Source organism: Quercus lobata, chromosome 2 (assembly GCF_001633185.2).
Source record: "Quercus lobata isolate SW786 chromosome 2, ValleyOak3.0 Primary Assembly, whole genome shotgun sequence".
Taxonomy (NCBI): domain Eukaryota; kingdom Viridiplantae; phylum Streptophyta; class Magnoliopsida; order Fagales; family Fagaceae; genus Quercus; species Quercus lobata.
Genome location: NC_044905.1, coordinates 57989794 through 58008409, shown reverse-complemented (window position 1 = coordinate 58008409; position 18616 = coordinate 57989794). Strand labels below are relative to the sequence as shown.

At 32.1% G+C, this 18616-nt stretch overlaps 1 protein-coding gene and 1 long non-coding RNA gene across 2 annotated transcripts; one reads left to right on the top strand and one right to left on the bottom strand.

Annotated features, from left to right (window-relative positions):
* Nucleotides 1-6578: 6578 nt before the first annotated feature.
* On the bottom strand, nt 6579-7694 carry LOC115978161 (protein RSI-1-like). The gene is made up of 3 exons (XM_031100182.1): nt 7309-7694; nt 7121-7142; nt 6579-6997 (listed from the first exon to the last, which is right to left on the bottom strand). The coding sequence occupies exons 1-3, from the start codon at nt 7384-7386 to the stop codon at nt 6816-6818; spliced, it is 282 nt and encodes a 93-aa protein (XP_030956042.1). The 5' UTR covers nt 7387-7694; the 3' UTR covers nt 6579-6815.
* Nucleotides 7695-13619: 5925 nt separating this feature from the next.
* LOC115978262 lies at nt 13620-17875 on the top strand. The gene is made up of 5 exons (XR_004088673.1): nt 13620-13797; nt 14305-14358; nt 15170-15219; nt 17290-17426; nt 17657-17875. It is a non-coding gene; the product is annotated as an uncharacterized LOC115978262 (long non-coding RNA).
* The last annotated feature ends 741 nt before the right edge of the window (nt 17876-18616 follow it).

Here is an 18616-nt window from a genome sequence, read left to right as displayed (position 1 = left end):
CAAAATTGAGAAAAATCAACTTTGAGGACCCATTTCATTTGAACCAGCCAACATTCCAAGACTATTAACTTTTTGCACAATGCACTAAATGAAATAAATTCGGGTCCTTTGAAAAGTATGCCGCATGAAGAACTTCATGTGGAAAGAAGCACATGACACATTCCTTAGAACTCTCTTCATTTAAGCTTCCGCCTCACCAAAATTTATGTCAAAGTATTTCTAATTAATTATTGTCATGTTTTAATGGGATAAATGTATTTATTATCATGTATTAATTGTCAACAAACACATATAACTAGAAACCTCATATAGGAGAGCATGAGGTTTTATCATGTGACACATTCCTTAGAATTTTCTTCATTTAACTTTCCACCTCACCAAACTTTGCATTTATGTCAAAGTATTACTAATTAATTGTCATGTTTTAATGGGATAAATGTATTTATTATCATATACTAATTACACACACACAGATATATATATATATATATATATATATATGGGCTGTGTTCAAGTTACAATTGGAGTAACTTTAAACAATATTACACTACTCAATATTTTTTAATTGGATGCAAATTTTGACAAATTCACTGTTAGATTATATTATCTTTGTATATTCTCTATACTTGCAAAATTTCAAGGTGATAAAAAATTAATAGCCATGTCATCAATCAATTGTTTAAATTCAAGTTTTTGTAGTTAAAAATAATGTATAAAAAATGAATTTATAGATTGAATGGTAAATAACATCCAACTGACATGAAAATTAGCATGAATGTTAAAAATATATAGATCATGGAATTCAATAGTAGGATTTTCAAAATATGAATTTTATAACAAGTTATTGGATGGTGTAATATTACTTAGAGTTACACCAATTATAACTTGAACCTAACCCTATATATATATATATATAGAGAGAGAGAGAGAGAGAGAGAGAGAGAGAGAGAGAGAGATGAGTTCAAGTAACACCTAGTGTAATTCTTGTAAAGTTACACATTTTTTATACCGTAGATTCATAAGAGATCTAACAGCTAAAAAAATATCATTAAATGCTGTTAGTTTCCACCTCATTCATAATTAATACTAGCATTTTCTCTCTCGCCTTTTTTTTTTTTTTTTTTCACTTGATTAAAGGGCATACTGCCATTTTTAACAACTTGCATTTCTATACTTAAATAAAAAAATAAAAATAAAAAATAAAAACTATACAAAACATTGTCCATTTGTCTTTGAGTAAGCCTTTGACGTATTGTGTGTACTCTGCTAAGCTCATTTGCATTCTATGACTAAGAACATAAAAACAAACCTTTTTATGTGTGAATCTCATAGCCATTTAGAAGTTCAAGTCCAAGGCTTACAAAGTTACAATAACAATAGTCAAAATTGCTTTATCTAATTGAGTTCCATTTCAATAGATCACAAGGATTTTATAAATATGTTAACTCTTGGGTTTTTAAAACTTTGGGTAGGGATCAGAGCTGGAAACATAGCAAAGTATGACGACGGTGATGAAAGTGAGAATAAGGCGCACTGCAGGCAGCCCACTCCTCCTCTATACTATATGACACGCATTCCGAAAGATATTCCTCTTTTTCGTGGTTATGGAGGAAAGGACACGCTTTCTGACGTAAATGACGTGCAACTTTTGCTAGAAAACCTTAAAGATCATAAGAAGGACAAGCTTGTGGTACAATACAGAGATTACTTTGCTCATTTTGATTTCATTATGGCTGAGAATGCGAATAGAGTAGTATATTTTTTTTTGTATAGTTTATTTTTTTCTCAAGTATAGAAATGCAAGTTGTTAAAAATGGCAGTATGCCCTTTAATCAAGTAAAAAACGATAAATAAGGAGAGAGAGAAAATGCTAGTATTAATTATGAATGGGTGGAAACTAATAATATTTAATGATATTTTTTTAGCCGTTAGATCTCTTATGAATCTATGGTGTAAAAAATGTGTAACTTTATAAGAGTTACACATTTTTTAAACTATTGGATTTAAATATATCCAATGGTTAAAAAAAAAACTATAACCATTACAAATATTCTGATTAAAATCTAATTAATTACCCTCATTTATTACCTTCTAAACCTATATCTGAATCCAAAAAAAAAAGTTTGACTTCTTACTCTCTCTCTCTCATTTACGTTTCTCTCTCTAAGTTTCTCTCTCTCTCTCTTTCTCCTCCACCACCTCCACAGGTTGCCGGTAGAAAAAAAAAAACTCAACTATCTCTGTTCCTGAACCACCTTCAGCATGCATCCTCACTACTGACTATTTGATAATCATAGTCATTGGGTGGACAATCCATGTTGATCATCTCTGTGATATAGAAATGTTGATCTGACTGCTCCAATCCCTCATCACTCATGCAATGCAATTGGAATTTTCTCTTGCAATGCAGAGATGAAATAATGGCTACAACTGGTGAAGGTCTTGAATGGATTAGGGAGATATGAGTGAAAGCGTCTGAAAAATTCAATATGCAACACCCTTTATCTATTTCTTTGGAGAGTTCAGGGTTTAGTGAGAAAATGGTGACCTTAGAACAAGAACAATATCTTATATCAAGTTGCAAGGAACTTACTTTCTACAGAGATGAGGCGTATGAAACGGGGCAAAATCTCGGGAGACAAACAGTCTTAGCGAAGGGAAGAAAGCAGTACCTACGGAAGAGCTGTGTAATGGGTTCTATCATAATGGCTTATCAAAGAAACTCATCTGGTACATATACTTGCAAGTTATAGTGAATTTGTTCACTTTACATATATTTGTTCATTTGTTGCTGTGTTGTCTTTGTTTCAACTATAAGACCAATGTCTAGTCCTAAGAGAGTGATCCACAACAGCCTTGTGTTGGTTCTACAGGGCTCTACTGCAACTTAATATGTTGAAGAAGTCAATCTAAGCTCGAGCAATGATTGTTCAACATATGCAATGAAAGTGGAAAATTAGTCTTTTGTTCAAGTCGATGTCAATGCTTCAGCACCTCAAGTTGATGAAAGGCTTTGCTTCTTTTTTTTGGTTCAGAATAAATTATTACATTGCTTATGAGACTATTAAAAGGAAGACTGAAAAGGTATTGTCAATGTTCATTGCAAATGTTACCTTGGATTTTTTATCAGGTCATTCAAATGAGATCTTCTTGCAATGCTAATAACAACGGCTACAACTGGTGAAGGTCATGTATGGGCTGGGAAGATATGAGTAGAAGTGTCTGAAAAATGCTATGTGTTTTTTTTTCTTTGGAGAATTTAGGCTTAGCGAGAAAATGGTGACCTTGGACCAAGAAAAATATCTTATATCAAATTGCAGTGGATTCTAATACTATTTGGGTAGTAAAACTATGACTTTATATATATGATCAGAACTATGACTTTATTTGAAACATTTGTAATTGTATCAATCATAACTTAAAAAATAGTGTCATTTTGTAAGTCAAACCTACTCTGATATGGTACTTCACTATATGGGACAGGTAGCATCAATAAAAATAAAAAAAATTAAAAAAACTAAAGATCTCATGTGATAATTCACTAACATATTTGCTCGTTTCAAGAAAAATTTATAGCATCTTTGCTCCAGAAAACTCTCTTGCTATCCTTTGGATTTTGGGGAGTATTGCGTCTTAATTTTGCCAATAAACTTTTAAGCCCTTAAGCTTTCAGTTCAGTTTGATGTCCAAAAATAATAAGATTTGAGGATTTCTCTATACTACCATCTTTGTTGTAGTATAACAAACTCCGACTTCTAACCATGGCTTTTGCTCTATCACACTATATCCATTACTTGTTCCTTCTTTGGCTGCTTCCCCCTTCCACTTTGGCTCAAACTAATGCAAACATCAGCTTGGGATCTTATCTCACTGCTCTTGATGATAACTCTTCCTAGAATTCACCATCCAGTGAGTTTGCTTTTGGATTCCGACCAATTGGTGCTATAAACTTCTTACTTGCTATATGGCTTGACAAAATCCCAGAAAAAACCATAATTTGGTCAGCCAATGGAAATAGTCTAGTCCAAAGAGGTTCCAAAGTTGAGCTTACAAGTTACAACAGGTGGCCAGCTAGTTCTCTCCGCACAAATATGCAGCAGGTTTGGGCTAATAATGTTACTGCTAGTGGAGTTAACTATGCATCCATGCTCAACACTAGGAACTTTGTGCTTGCAAGACAAGATTATGTCAACTTATGGGAAAGCTTTAACTCTCCAACCGACACCATATTGCCAACTCAGGTACTAAACGAAGGCGGCATACTTGTTTCTCGTGTATAAGAAACAAATTATTCAAATGGAAACTTCCAATTTCTTCTACAATCCGATGGAGATCTTGTACTGTCCCTTGTTGATGTCACACATAATTTTGTGAGATATAAGTATGGGGAAAGCAATACATTGGGTACTGGCTTTCAGTTTTTTTTTCAACCAATCTAGCAACATCTATCTTATGGCAAGAAATGGGACTATACTGGACCTTATATCAAGGAACCCAGTTTTAACAACAGATTTCATTTAGAGAGGAACTTTAGATTATGATGGAGTTTTCAGGCAATACATTTACCCCAAGGCCAATGGCACAAGTGCTGGAGGGTGGCTTCTGGCGTGGTCAATTATATCTAACATTCCTTCAGATATATGCCAGGCCTTCTCGCTAAATAGTGGCGCAGCCTTGTGGATTCAATAGCTATTGCACACTAGGTGATCATCAGGAGCCAATCTGCAACTGTCTACCAGGTTATGCTTAGCTGGATCCTGATAATAAGATAAAAGGATGCAAGCAGAACTTTGCTCCACAAACTTGTGATAAGAGATTGGAGCAGTCAGATCAACATTTCTATATCACAGAGATGATCAACATGGATTGTCCACCCAATGACTATGATTATCAAATAGTCAGTAGTGAGGATGCATGCTGAAGGTGGTTCAGGAACAGAGATAGTTTTTTTTTTTTTTTTTGGCTAGCAACCTGTGGAGGTGGTGGAGGAGAAAGAGAGAGAAATGTAAATGAGAGAGAAAGTCAGAAGTCAAACTTTTTTTTTTTGGGTTTAGTGATAAGTTTAGAAGGTAATAAATAAGGGTAATTAATTAGATTCTAATTAGAATATTTGTAATAATTATAGTCTTTTTTTTAACTGTTGGATCTACTTAAATCCAATGGTTTAAAAATGTGTAATTCTAAAAAGTTATACTAGGTGTAACTTGAACTTATCTCATATATATATATATATATATATATAGAGAGAGAGAGAGAGAGAGAGAGAGAGAAAGAGAGAGAGAGAGAGAGAGAACTCTTTCGTATCCCATACATACAAAATCAACTCTATTATATAATTGAAAATAATTTCATTATAAGACAAGTTAAGGATATAAAATTAAAGTTAAAAATTTTAAATTGAAGTTGAAATTTAATAAAATTAGGACACACATTTTATGCTAAAGAAAGAACGGGTTCCATGCTAGTGACTCTCTCAAAACCAACTTTGATGGGGCAATTTTTGAGGATTCTGATGAAGCGGGTATCAGAGTGGTGATTCAAAATTGTCACGACAATGTTATGGCGGCCTTGTCAGAAAAAATTTCAAAGTCTTCTTCTGCGATTATCTTGAAATTTAATAAAATTAGGACACATTTCACAAGCGCCACACTACATTGTTTGAAACTCACAAGATACTTCCTGGCTAATTCAGCAATTATATCCAGAGGCACAACTGATTCGTTTATGCATTTAGAGAGAAATAAGTAATTATTTGTCTAATCACTCAAGCAACAAGTTCAAATTTTTAATTATTTTAATGTTAAATATCTACGTTTCCACTTTATTCTATTTTTTTTGAAGCCATGTTTCCTCTTTCTAATGAGATATAATATAATTGAAGTTGATTTTCAAAATATACTTGGATTATATAATAATTTCTTACAAAAAATTTTCTAAATGAAGTATGCATTGTGCGAGATATTGGCTAATAAAAATTGAGGATGGAAATAAGCTTGTTTTAAAGACATTGATTAGTAGGAGAATGTCCTATTTTGTAGGTATTTTACTTGGAGTTTGAGATATAGTTTTACCAGGTTATCCCCAAGTTTTTTTTTTTTTTTTCCCTATTAAACATATTCTAGAGGTATTTTTGAACCATCCCTATTAAACATATTCTAGAGCTATTTTTGAACCACATGAAAGTCCAGCCCAAAGAGGAGAATCATGTTAGAAGAGTGTCCTATTTTTTAGACATTTTATATAGAGTTGGAGATAGTTTTGTCCCAATTAAACATAGGGTCTAAGGGTATTTTTAAACCATATAAAAATCTAGTTCAAAAAGAGGAATCCTGTTATAGATAGTATAGATTAGCTGATTAACAGGTACCCTTAGCGTATTTGTTAATTAAACATTTTAGGAAAGCTATGATATCATTTTTATGGAAAAAATAAAAAATTGTCGCAAGTTTTTTTCCCCATAAAAAGTTTCTAATTTTTTTTTTTTTATCTGAAAAAGATTCTAAAATTATTCTTAAATCAATACTCTTATAAAGTCCATTGTCTTTCCACGTAAAGGTATGCTAGATCCAAATGTCATAGAGAAATAATTAATTAAGTCTTTTATTAAAAAGCCAATATAAAAATGAGGTGGCAACCAGGTATACATCTTGCAATAGTGCCCCCTTCACAACAGATGAAGGGAACAAAAACTACATCACTATATGGGTAAAGATCTACTACCATACAGATCATAGGTAGCATATATTGTCTCTGCGAGAGAACAATTGTGCCATTACTGCTATCCGATTATGCTATTACTATCGTATAGAAGAATTTCAAGGGCACTTGGGTCCTCCTGCCTTGGTCTTCCAGTTATTGTAGCAAGGGCAAACTTGCTTGTTGCCATAAGTGCCAGGAGGAACACAGAGGCACTTTGCGCAGCACTTAAGGCAGAAAAACATGCATGGCTTCTTTTGTGAAGTTGCCGAGCAACGATAGGTACACTTTGGCTTGCAATCTGTATGTCACAATTAGAGAATTACTGTTCATCAGATCACTTAAAATCATGTTCTTCTTCATAAGAATAACAAAATTAGTAGAATGTGTTTCATTTGAGCACAAGAACTGTACAAATATGTACCTGAAGGACGAAGCTTTATAGCCTGTTTCAGGAAATATATACACATTAGAATTTGACACAAGCATAAACCATTTAGAGTAACAAAATATGAAAAACAAGTGACTGTATAGACACACAAGTGTGCAAACAACTGAAAACGTGAGTTGAAGACACGATTTCAAAAATCAAAAGCGAGAAAAGTGTTGTACCTCAGCAATATCAGAGAATGTGATTAAGAGAAGTAGAGAAACTAGAAACAAGAGAGAGGTGTTCGGACGTCCTGCCATATCTATGTTCGAGGCTGCTTAAACTCTAGTGTGAAACTAATGAAGTAATAATTTTCTCACAAAGCAAAATTGAGAGATGCTGAAGCAATAAAATTATAAGGGATATTTATAAGGGATATTTGGGAATGATCAATATGCAATTAAGGAAAAAAAAGTCTTGTGCCACATAAAGTGGCACAAAAAATGCAACAACTCGCCCATGTGGCGAGTTGGCGAGTTGTGGTTGGTGGAAATATGAAATTATAAGAGATATTTGGGAATGATCAATATGCAATTAAGGAAGAACAAGTTTTGTGCCACATAAAGTGGCACAACAAATGCAACAACTTGCCCATGTGACAAGTTGTGGTTGGTGGAGGGGTAAAATTATAAGGGATATATATAAGGGATATTTGGGGATGATCAATATGCGATTAAGGAAGAATAAGTCTTGTGCCACATAAATTGGCACAACAAATGCCACAACTCGCCTATGTAGCGAGTTGTGGTTGGTGGAGGGGTGAAACTATAAGGGATATTTGGGGATGATCAATATCCAATTACGGAAGAATAAGTCTTGCGCCACATAAAGTGGCACAACGAATGCCACAACTCACCTATGTGGCGAGTTGTGGTTGGTGGAGGGGTGTCCCACATGGACCCTCCACCAATATTAATATGACTTTAATAAAAACTTACTATAATTTATTTTTCATATTTAGGTTAAATTATTCTTAAAAGTATAGCAATATACTTAGAAAGTTGTATATCGTCACATTGACTTGATTGCTCTTAAGAAATTATGTAGAATTCAACTTTCTTCTTCTATTATTTTAATTATTTACAATTTGAGTTCATGCTAAAAACCTAGGATTTGAAACTATGAAAGAGTCAAGTATTGAAGGAAAAAAGATTAGTAGAGGGATCAAGCATTAGGAATTTAATGTCTTGAGAAAATAATATATATATATATATATATTTTAGTTATTTAAATTTAACCAGTTTATTTGGAGTTTAAATGTCATTAGAAAAATAAATTTGATTTCAGCTTAAAATTCACCATGAGTTAAGTTTCAAGGAAATATCATATTTGTCTCTGTGTTTTTTTTTTTTTTTTCAAAATTTAATGTTTAGCTCTTCCTTATATATATATATATATATATATATATATATATATAAACATATTTATCTTTTTTCAAGGGGCAAATTTTTTTTATTAATCAAGGAGGATAAACTAAACTAAATACATATTATTATAATAATAGGTAGGAGCTTTAGGGGAGGTAGGGGCAATTGCCCCCCAGCCTCTGTCAATGGGCATACCCACATAGTCATCCATGCACAACGCCTCTTAAATATCAATCTTTTAGGCCACCTTTTGAGTCTTAAAGCATGTCACTCGAAAGATTTATGATCGATCTACACAATGCCAAAAGAATCAAGCAAAGCAAAGCCTCCACAAACCTTTTGCGAGTATCATATTTTGTCCGTCATTGTTTTACATGCAAAAATTCCAATTTCAATCTAAAACTGTAGAAAATAATTTAATTTCTTCGAATCGAATGTTGGATTAATCAATTTTAAAGGTCCAAAGTCAAAATAACCAAAATGCCCTTTGTTGACCTAACTTTGACTAAGTTAACTGATGGTCATACTATTCAAAATCTCACCCTGATCACTAAATTTCATCATTTTACATTAAAATCCATATTGCAAAACACTTTCCACAAGTTTGATCACGATCAACTCGGGTTTGACCAATTATCTGATTGTTCAATCATGATCAATTCAAGTTCATATCAAAGATATTTGAATTCAATTTTAAAATGACTACTCAAGAGATCATATCAGACTTAAAATGAGCACTATGTCACGAAAATACTAAAAACAGTGCTCAACACTTTGTCAGTTTTGAGAATAGGTGTTCATAAGTTTGATAATAATTTAATCTTGATTAAATTATAATAATAAAAACCATCAATTGGCCCAAAGAATGAGTCATTTGAAATATCTCATGATGAATCCAAGTTTGGCATACTTGGATCGGAAAAATTTCCACTTGAACAAAAAGAATTTGCAAAAATATCAAAATAAAATCTGTGAATAAAAACTTGATTTTGACAGTATATCCAAAGCATCTAGTTTGCCAAACATGAAAAGCGGAACCAGAAAGTGGATATCTTTAGAAAATATACATCATGATATTTTCAACGAAGCCTCACTTGAACAAACATACGTGGAAAAGACAGAAAAGTGAAGTCACTAAGATAGGAAATTTTTTGCAAAACCCATGAAAATTGAGTAGAGGTGCTCTCTTTGTATTTGGATTTTTCACGGCTTATGAAAATTGGATCCAAAATGTTGGTACTTTCTGGAAGTAGAAGTGATTATCTACATCCAGGAAGAAATGACATCTTAAGATTAGGTCCAAATTTTGGGGAAATGGGCATTTGTCCCTAATTTACAAACTATGAAGCAAAATGCTCATATTTTGAAACTATTTAGTAAAATGCTCTTATTTTTGAAACTCGATTTTAACAAAATCAAGTTCTATGTAAAACTCGATATCCCTAAAATCGAGTTTTATGTATATTTTTAAGTAAAACTCGACATTAGCAATGTCAAGTTCCCCTTAAATTTTCAAAAAAATTTAAGTGGCAAAATATGCATAGAACTCGACATTGCCACCCATAACTTGATTTTGTTAAAATCGAGTTTCAAAATAGGGGCATTTTGCTATATAGTTTTAAAACATGGGCATTTTGCTACATAGTTTGCAAATTAGGGACAAATGCCCATTTTTCCCCCAGATTTTAAGATAACGCTTGTACAAAATTTATAAAAATCAACTTTGAGGACCCATTTCATTTGAACCAGCCAACATTCCAAGACTATTAACTTTTTGCACAATGCACTAAATGAAATAAATTCGGTTCCTTTGAACAGTATGCCGTATGAAGAACTTCATGTGGAAAGAAGCACATGACACATTCCTTAGAACTCTCTTCATTTAAGCTTCTGCCTCACCAAAATTTATGTCAAGTATTACTTCCTCCGTCCCACTTTGTTTGTCATCTATTCCATTTTGAGATGTCCCAAAATATTTCCTGTTTCTAAAAATAAAAGTCATTAATTTACTAATATTCCTATTATACCCCTATTAATTTATTAATTCAATTTTTTGATAAATCTATTTAAGGGTAGTTTTGGAAACTTGTACATTTTTAAAAGGTAGACAAGACAATAAATGATGTTCCCTTAAAAAATTTGACTTTTCAAACAGGACAAACAAAATGGGACGGAGGGAGTACTAATTAATTATTGTCACGTTTTAATGGGATAAATGCATTTATTATCATTTATTAATTGTCAACAAACACATATAACTAGAAACCTCATATAGGAAAGCATGAGGTTTTATCATGTGACACATTCCTTAGAAATTTCTTCATTTCACTTTCCACCTCACCAAGCTTTGCATTTATGTCAAAGTATTACTAATTAATTGTCATGTTTTAATGGGATAAATGTATTTATTATCATATACTAATTACACACACACACACATATATATGGGTTGAGTTCAAGTTATACATGGAGTAGCTTTAAACAATATTACACTACTCAATATTTTTTAATTGAATGCAAATTTTGACAAATTTCCCGTTAGATTATATTATCTTCATATATTCTCTGTACTTGCAAAATTTCAAAGTGATCAAAGATTAATAGCCATGTCATCAATCAATTGTTTAAATTCAAGTTTTTGTAGTTAAAAATAATGTATAAAAGAAGAATTTATAGATCGAATGGTAAATAACATCCAATTGACATGAAAATTGGCATGAATATTAAAAACATATAGATCATCGAATTCAACGGTAGGATTTTCAAAATATGAATTTTATAATAAGTTATTAGGTGGTGTAACATTACTTAGAGTTACACCAATTATAACTTGAACCTAACCCTATATATATATATATATATAGAGAGAGAGAGAGAGAGAGAGAGAGAGAGAGAGAGAGAGAGAGAGATGTGTTCAAGTTACACCTAGTGTAATTCTTTCAAAGTTACACATTTTTTACACTGTAGATTCATAAGAGATCTAATGGCTAAAAAAAATATCATTAAATGTTGTTAGTTTCCACCTCATTCATAATTAATACTAGCATTTTCTCTCTCGCCTTATTTATTGTTTTTCACTTGATTAAAGGGCATTATGTCATTTTTAACAACTTACATTTTTATACTTGAAAAAAAAAAAAAAAAAAAAAAAAATTGTCCATTTGTCTCAGAGTAAGCCTTTGACGTATTGGGTACACTCTGCTAAGCTCGTTTGCATTCTATGACTACGAACATAAAAACAAACCTTTTTATGTGTGAATCTCATAGCCATTTAAAAGTTCAAGTCCAAGGCTTACAGAGTTACAATAACAATAGTCAAAATTGCTTTATCTAATTGAGTTCCATTTCAATAGATCACAAGGATTTTATAAATATGTTAACTCTTGGGTTTTTAAAACTTTGGGTAGTGATCAGAGCTGGAAACATAGCAAAGTATGATGTCGGTGACGAAAGTGAGAATAATGCGCACTGCAGGCAGCCCACTCCTCCTCTAACTATATGACACGCATTCCGAAAGACATTCCTCTTTTCCTTGGTTATGGAGGAAAGGACATGCTTTCTAATGTAAATGACGTGCAACTCTATTATATATATATATATATATAGAGAGAGAGAGAGAGAGAGAGAGCTCTTTCGTATCCCATACATACAGAATCAACTCTATTTGGTTATGGAGGAAAGGACACGCTTTCTAATGTAAATGACGTGCAACTCTATTATATATATATATATATATAGAGAGAGAGAGAGAGAGCTCTTTCGTATCCCATACATACAGAATCAACTCTATTATATAATTGAAAATATTTTTATTATAAGACAAGTTAAGGATATAAAAGTAAAGTTAAAAATTTTAAATTGAAGTTGAAATTCAATTTAATAAAATTAGGACACACATTTTATGCTAAAGAAAGAATGGGTTCCATGCTAATGACTCTCTCAAAACCAACTTTGATGGGGCAATTTTTGAGGATTCTGATGAAGCGGGTATCAGAGTGGTGATTCAAAATTGTCACGACAATGTTATGGCGGCCTTGTCAGAAAAAATTTCAAAGTCTTCTTCTGCGGTTATCCTGAAATTTAATAAAATTAGGACACATTTCACAAGCGCCAAACTACACTGTTTGAAACTCACAAGATACTTCCTGGCTAATTCAGCAATTATATCCAGAGGCACAATCGATTCGTTTATGCATTTAGAGAAAAATAAGTAATTATTTGTCTAATCACTCAAGCAACAAGTTCAAATTTTTTAATTATTTTAATGTTAAATATCTATGTTTCCTCTTTATTCTATTTTTTTTGAAGCCATGTTTCCTCTTTCTAATCCATATATAAAATAATATGTGAAGCAGAGAGAAACTCAAATTGCAATTTCAAATTAGATCTCTAATTTTGTGCCACGTGTCCAAATTACAATTTCAAATTAGAACTCTAATTGTGTGACATCTGTCTTTCCCCAATCTGTCTAAAATTAAGTGGGATCAGATTATGTTGTGCTCTTTTTTTTTTTTTTTTGGTGAATAAAACATTCTGCTCTTCACACCTGCGTAGTGCAGAAGCCAATGAGATGAAATTAATAACACATTAAACACTCATGCTTTGGGAATCAATAGTACCAATCTAAATCCATTGGACCTGCTTCGTGATAATACAACTGTGAAGCATGTATAAAAACACAAACCCATCTCTCTATGGTCAGGTTCTCTCTCTCTCTCTCTCTCTCTCTCTCTCTTACATTCATTACCCTTAATAAGTAATCTAAAAAAAGAGATTGGAGAGGATTTTTTTTTTTTACCAGCCATACAATTTCAGAGGTTTTTTCTTCAAACAAATGGCCATCATGTTACAAAATGACCCACCATAAAACTACAACTCTGAGGGTTTTTTTTTTTTTTTTTTAAATAAATTTTTTAAGCTACGAAAATTTCAATCACTAATAGAGATTGAAGATTCAAAAGCATAGATGGATCTTTTGGATAAACATCCTCACCAAGGTTCATCTTTCTGTGTAATTTTTCCATTTAGTTTTGATTCCCTTAATTGATATAGTGATGGGTTTATGTGTATGCGCCTACATTGAGTCAATATTAACATTTTTTGAAATCCTTTGGTCCTTGCTTGATGATTGACTTCTCTTGCAGATATCAATCTTGCACAAAGATGGCTTTCAACCTATTTTGGTGTGACATCCTTTGAATAGTAAGCCTCCTCCTCTACCTTTTGTAGATTATACTGAAAACAATATTTAGCACATGGGGAGAATCTGACATCTTCCGGTCAAGCCGCCAAAAACCTTTATCGGTATTTTTTTTTTTTTTTTTAAATATTGCTTTAAACGTTTAAGTTCTTAAAATTTTCTATTGCATGTTAACAATGTTCTATTCAATTTTTATCTATTTTAGATTAGTTCTATGACAGATTTTGTTTGATCCACTTCAATCTTTGTTTCCAGAGATTCCAATCAAGAAAAAAGAAAACCGTTTGTTTCCAGTTACGCTAAACTGACCTTTTTGATTTCTGATTTTTCCAAACAAAGAAGCAGGAGTATGAAGCCGACTAAAAAGAGTTCCCTTTGAATTTTTATGGGTTACTATTCTTTCTTTGACTTTTTTTCCCCCAAATATAAAGTTAAATTAGTTCCGTCATATGTTTTCAACTTTTACAATTGCAGTTGGATTTTGGTTCCAGTAATTAGGGTTAAGAAAATCAAAATTATGATGTGACTATTTTTTTAAAATTATTTTGGTAATTGGTTTTTTTGAATTCTTCTCTTTTTGGATTTAAATCATTCAAATTCTTTTTCTGCAGAAATGAATTGGAATATTTCTACAATCTAGAGTCTCTAATCTAATCAAAGCAAAGGTACTAATTTCTTTTCCTAATATTTTTTTCCATTATGGTTTGCTGTCAATTCAGGAATTTGGATTCATAACCCTTTTTGTTTGTTAAAATCAAGGAAAACCCTTCACAATATGAAAATCTTGCTTCAGTTTTAATGGCCTCTTACCTGTTTTTTTTTTTTTTTTTTTTGTAAGGGTGAGTGAAATTGTAGGATTTTGAAATCTGATAGTATAACTTTCTTTATACTAAGTTTATTACTTTGTAGATTTTGGTTGGTATTTTTTTAAAATAAACTTTTTATGTCTTGATTTGGTTGTTTTTGATGTTTCGTTTTAATGGGTTTAAATTGTGAAATCTAAAAGTATAATGTTCTTTGTACAAAGTTGATTACTTTGTAGGCTGTGGCAAAGATTAATTTTATAAGAGTTACCTAAGCTTTGGTTTTAGTATTTGGTCTTTTGGCCTTCAATCCAGCCACTTTCCCTTACCCTTTCAGCCAATTATATATCATACTCAAGCTTTACTCCTTTGATGCCATTCTACTTGGAACGTTTTATCTCCTTCTCATAGCTACTTTCCCTGACTCAATTGGAGCATGCTTTGGTCACATTGATTTCACCTTCTAATTCAAGGTTTGATTATTTTCTATTCTATAGAGTTTAATTTGTTTGTCTCTCTGCCAATCACCCCCTTTTCTCAAAAAAAATTTGCTGTTGCAGGGGTGGACCTAACTAACAAACTTTTTATTACATGCACGAAAATTGTTTGATAGAATACTTGAATGTTTTCTTCTTTTTGTAGAATCTAACTTTGTAAAATTTCCATTTTGCAGGTCCATTACGTGGACATGTTTATTTCTTCCTACAGTATATAAAAGATTCGGTAAAGCCCAACAATTTAGCTCCGGGTTTTCTTCCTTTTTTTCAATTTTGTATCAACTTATTTTTTATCTTATTTTTATGTAATGTACTTTTATGTTAAAAAGTAGGAGCAAGTGTGGGCAAGTTAGAAAAGCTAAGGTCTTTCTCCCTTTAGTTGATTATATAGACACTCATTTGCTTGGACTCAAGCTTAATGTCTAACAAGCAGTTCACACACCAATTCATGTTCCCTGTTTTAGAGATAACCAATATGAAAATTGATTTGCAATTTTCTGTCAACCCATTTTATGTATAGCGTTAGATAAAAGCTATTTTATTCTTGGTCTCAAGTTTTTAAATAGTTCTTTGAATTGTCTATATAAAATATTTTTGAAAAAATGCTCTCTAATTTTATAAAGAACATTCTGGTTTGCTTGATCAGAGTTGGGATATATGTAGTCTGATTTTAATCTAACAAGCATAGGTTAGAGCATCCACAGCAGTGGAGCTAAATTTTTAGCAATTTAGCTCCACCAAAAGTTACTTTATCTATTTTACCTACACACATGCTGCAGCAGTGGATTTATTTTAACTTTTAACACAATAAAATAATATAAATATTACAATAAAATAATATATATCTTGCAATAAAATAATATATCACACTAACCACAAAAACATCTACAATAAAATAATATTTCATTCAACTACCAACACACCACCGCAACAACCATCAATCCCATAAAAATCACTGTACAACCACAACTCCGTCATGCCCATCAAAACCAGTGAAGAAGAAAAAAAAAAAAAAAAAGCAGAAAAATCAACACAACCAAATCGGAAAACACAACAAAAGTGAAACCCAGAAGAACCAACAGACCCAAAATCCCACTGTTGCAGATTCGGAGAACAGATTAATAAAAGGGGTAAATTACTTTCTCATTGTACTCTTTTCTTTTCTTTTTTTTGATAATCCTTTTCTCGTTGTAGTAGAATAGGAGGAAACCACCGCTGTTGGTGTCCTTGGCTTTAGCTTTTCAGGACTGACGGTTTAGAGAGGAGATCGAGCCATTTGGGTCTGGGTTTGAGAGATAGAAAGATAAGAAATCACCACCGCCGTTGGTGGTGGCGACTGTGGCCATGAGAGAAGGAGGCACTACTTGAAGGTTTCATCCATGGAGGCCAGAGAGATAGGGTTTGAGAATGTTCTAGCAGGAAGAAAGAAGAGATGGAGAGGGAGAGAGACACGGAGAGAGAAGAAAAGCAAGAAAGAATAAAAAATAGATAAAGTAGTGTGAATGTAAAATAAAAAATTTTTTTTTTTTTTTTTTTAGCTCCAAGCTACAGTGCACATCTATCTTTAGATGTGCACTGTAGCAATTCATCTAAATTTTTTAACTATGGCTCCACTGCTGTAAGCATTTTTTTGTGTTTGTGGAGCTAAATTTTAGCAATATAACATTATAGCTACACTGCTGTGAATGCTCTTAGAGGTTTGTGATGATACCTTCTTTGTTCTTAGTGTCCATCTATTATTTTCTTTGGAAAGTAGAGGAGACATCTAGGCTATAGGGATTAGTCTTTTGTGACAAGGACCAATTATAAGGCATCTAAATGAATTTATGTGCTTCAAGTTGAAGACACCACAAAGTTGAAGACCAAAATGAATTTGGTGAAGGTTGTGAAACAGTTGATGACTTATAAGTTGTAACTTAACAAATTTTATCCTAGAGTGATGATGCCTTCATTTTTCTCTATGTGTGTTTAATTTGATATCCTTATTGGGCACATTATTACTAGAGGTATATTACTAGAGGCATAAGCACAAGTCTAATGATGCTTTCCTGATCACTGTCATAGCTTTTGTCTAGATGAAAAGTAGTTTTCTTTTTTCTTAATATGCATGTATTTTAATGCATTTCTACTTTTAAGTTCCTGCTTTGTATTTGCCTTTGAGAGGCATTGAGTAGAGTTCAATATTGTAGTTACTTTGAATTTAGTGACGGTATTAACTTGACATTTGATTACTTTTGTCCAACATTTAGTTGATCTATTCTAATATTATTTATTCACCTTTGTCTTTGGATATCAGAGCACATTGAAGATGCTACTCTTTACCTTGATGTTGCATCTATATAAAGTTTCCAATTTGTTGGGGCATTCCATGTGTAGCTGGACCTGGGAGTTTGTGTTGTTTGCAATTTGGAGAGCATGTGTTTTGTTGACGCAGTAAGCTAACAGTGTCATGTATATCTTGAAATATCTTTTATTGCTTCTTTCAATCTTCTATGGGTAAGATTAAATGACTTCACATGTGAACATTTCATAAATAGATATGTTTGTATCAATATGTGTGTGTGGCGTACATGCTTGCAGGTGTCTTAGCTTTTGTAGCTAACTTATTCAACCCATGTCAAGCATGTTGTAATTTACTAATTTGAATTTGCTTTGAATCCTAGGTGGTAGTTTGGAACTAAAAATCTGATGCTGGAAGGAAAATAGTGGTCATCATCTCAGCATATGTTTGTTAAGCAAGATTTGTAGCTAAGTATTACCTGATATCTCATCAGTCATCCGTCTACCACTTGAGCCAAGGCCCAATTGCAACATCTTACCTACTATTTTTTATTGTTATTTTTGGTGAAGTGTAGTTACTTCTTTTCCCCTTTGGATAAATTAGTCAATTGTAAGTATTACATTACTATATTTCAATATATATTGTTGTCATTGTTGAACGCATTACTAGGACTTTACTCTAAATATAACTTTGTGTTTCTAGATACTTAATTTCTGAAATGATGCAAAATTAAGTAACTGTTACATGTGTTTTACATGCAAGCCTCCTACAGCTTATTATTGTTTGGTCTACAGGTGTGTTTTGAGGATAGTAGGTAGGTTATATTAAAAACTAAATAAAAAATATTAAGGATTAATATAACTAACTAGATAAGGCCTTGGGAAGAGATGGAGAGACACAAAAGTGTTGTGGATTGTTAAATGAAATGCACTGTTTCACTATTACTAAAATAAAAGACTTGAGATTAACAAAACATTTGTAAGAGAATGAAAGAAAAAAATCTAAGATACCGCTACCAGCATCATGTAGGTGTTGTAATGTGAAATACACATTTTATATCAAATTTTATTCTATAATATTCCTCCAAAGTTTTTCTTTTTCTTCTTTTCATTACTTCAATAGAATAATTATAATGGGTATGTATGTGCAATTTATAATTGTTTCTTCTTATGTTGAACTCATTATTAATAAAGTTCTCTAAAAATTATACTATAAAGCGCAATATTTTAGAAATGTATGGTTTTAAAAAAATGTAAATTAATACCATGTATAATTTAAACCTCTTCTAAAAATTTTAATTGTACCTATACATATGCACGGGGCCACGTACTAGTGAGATATA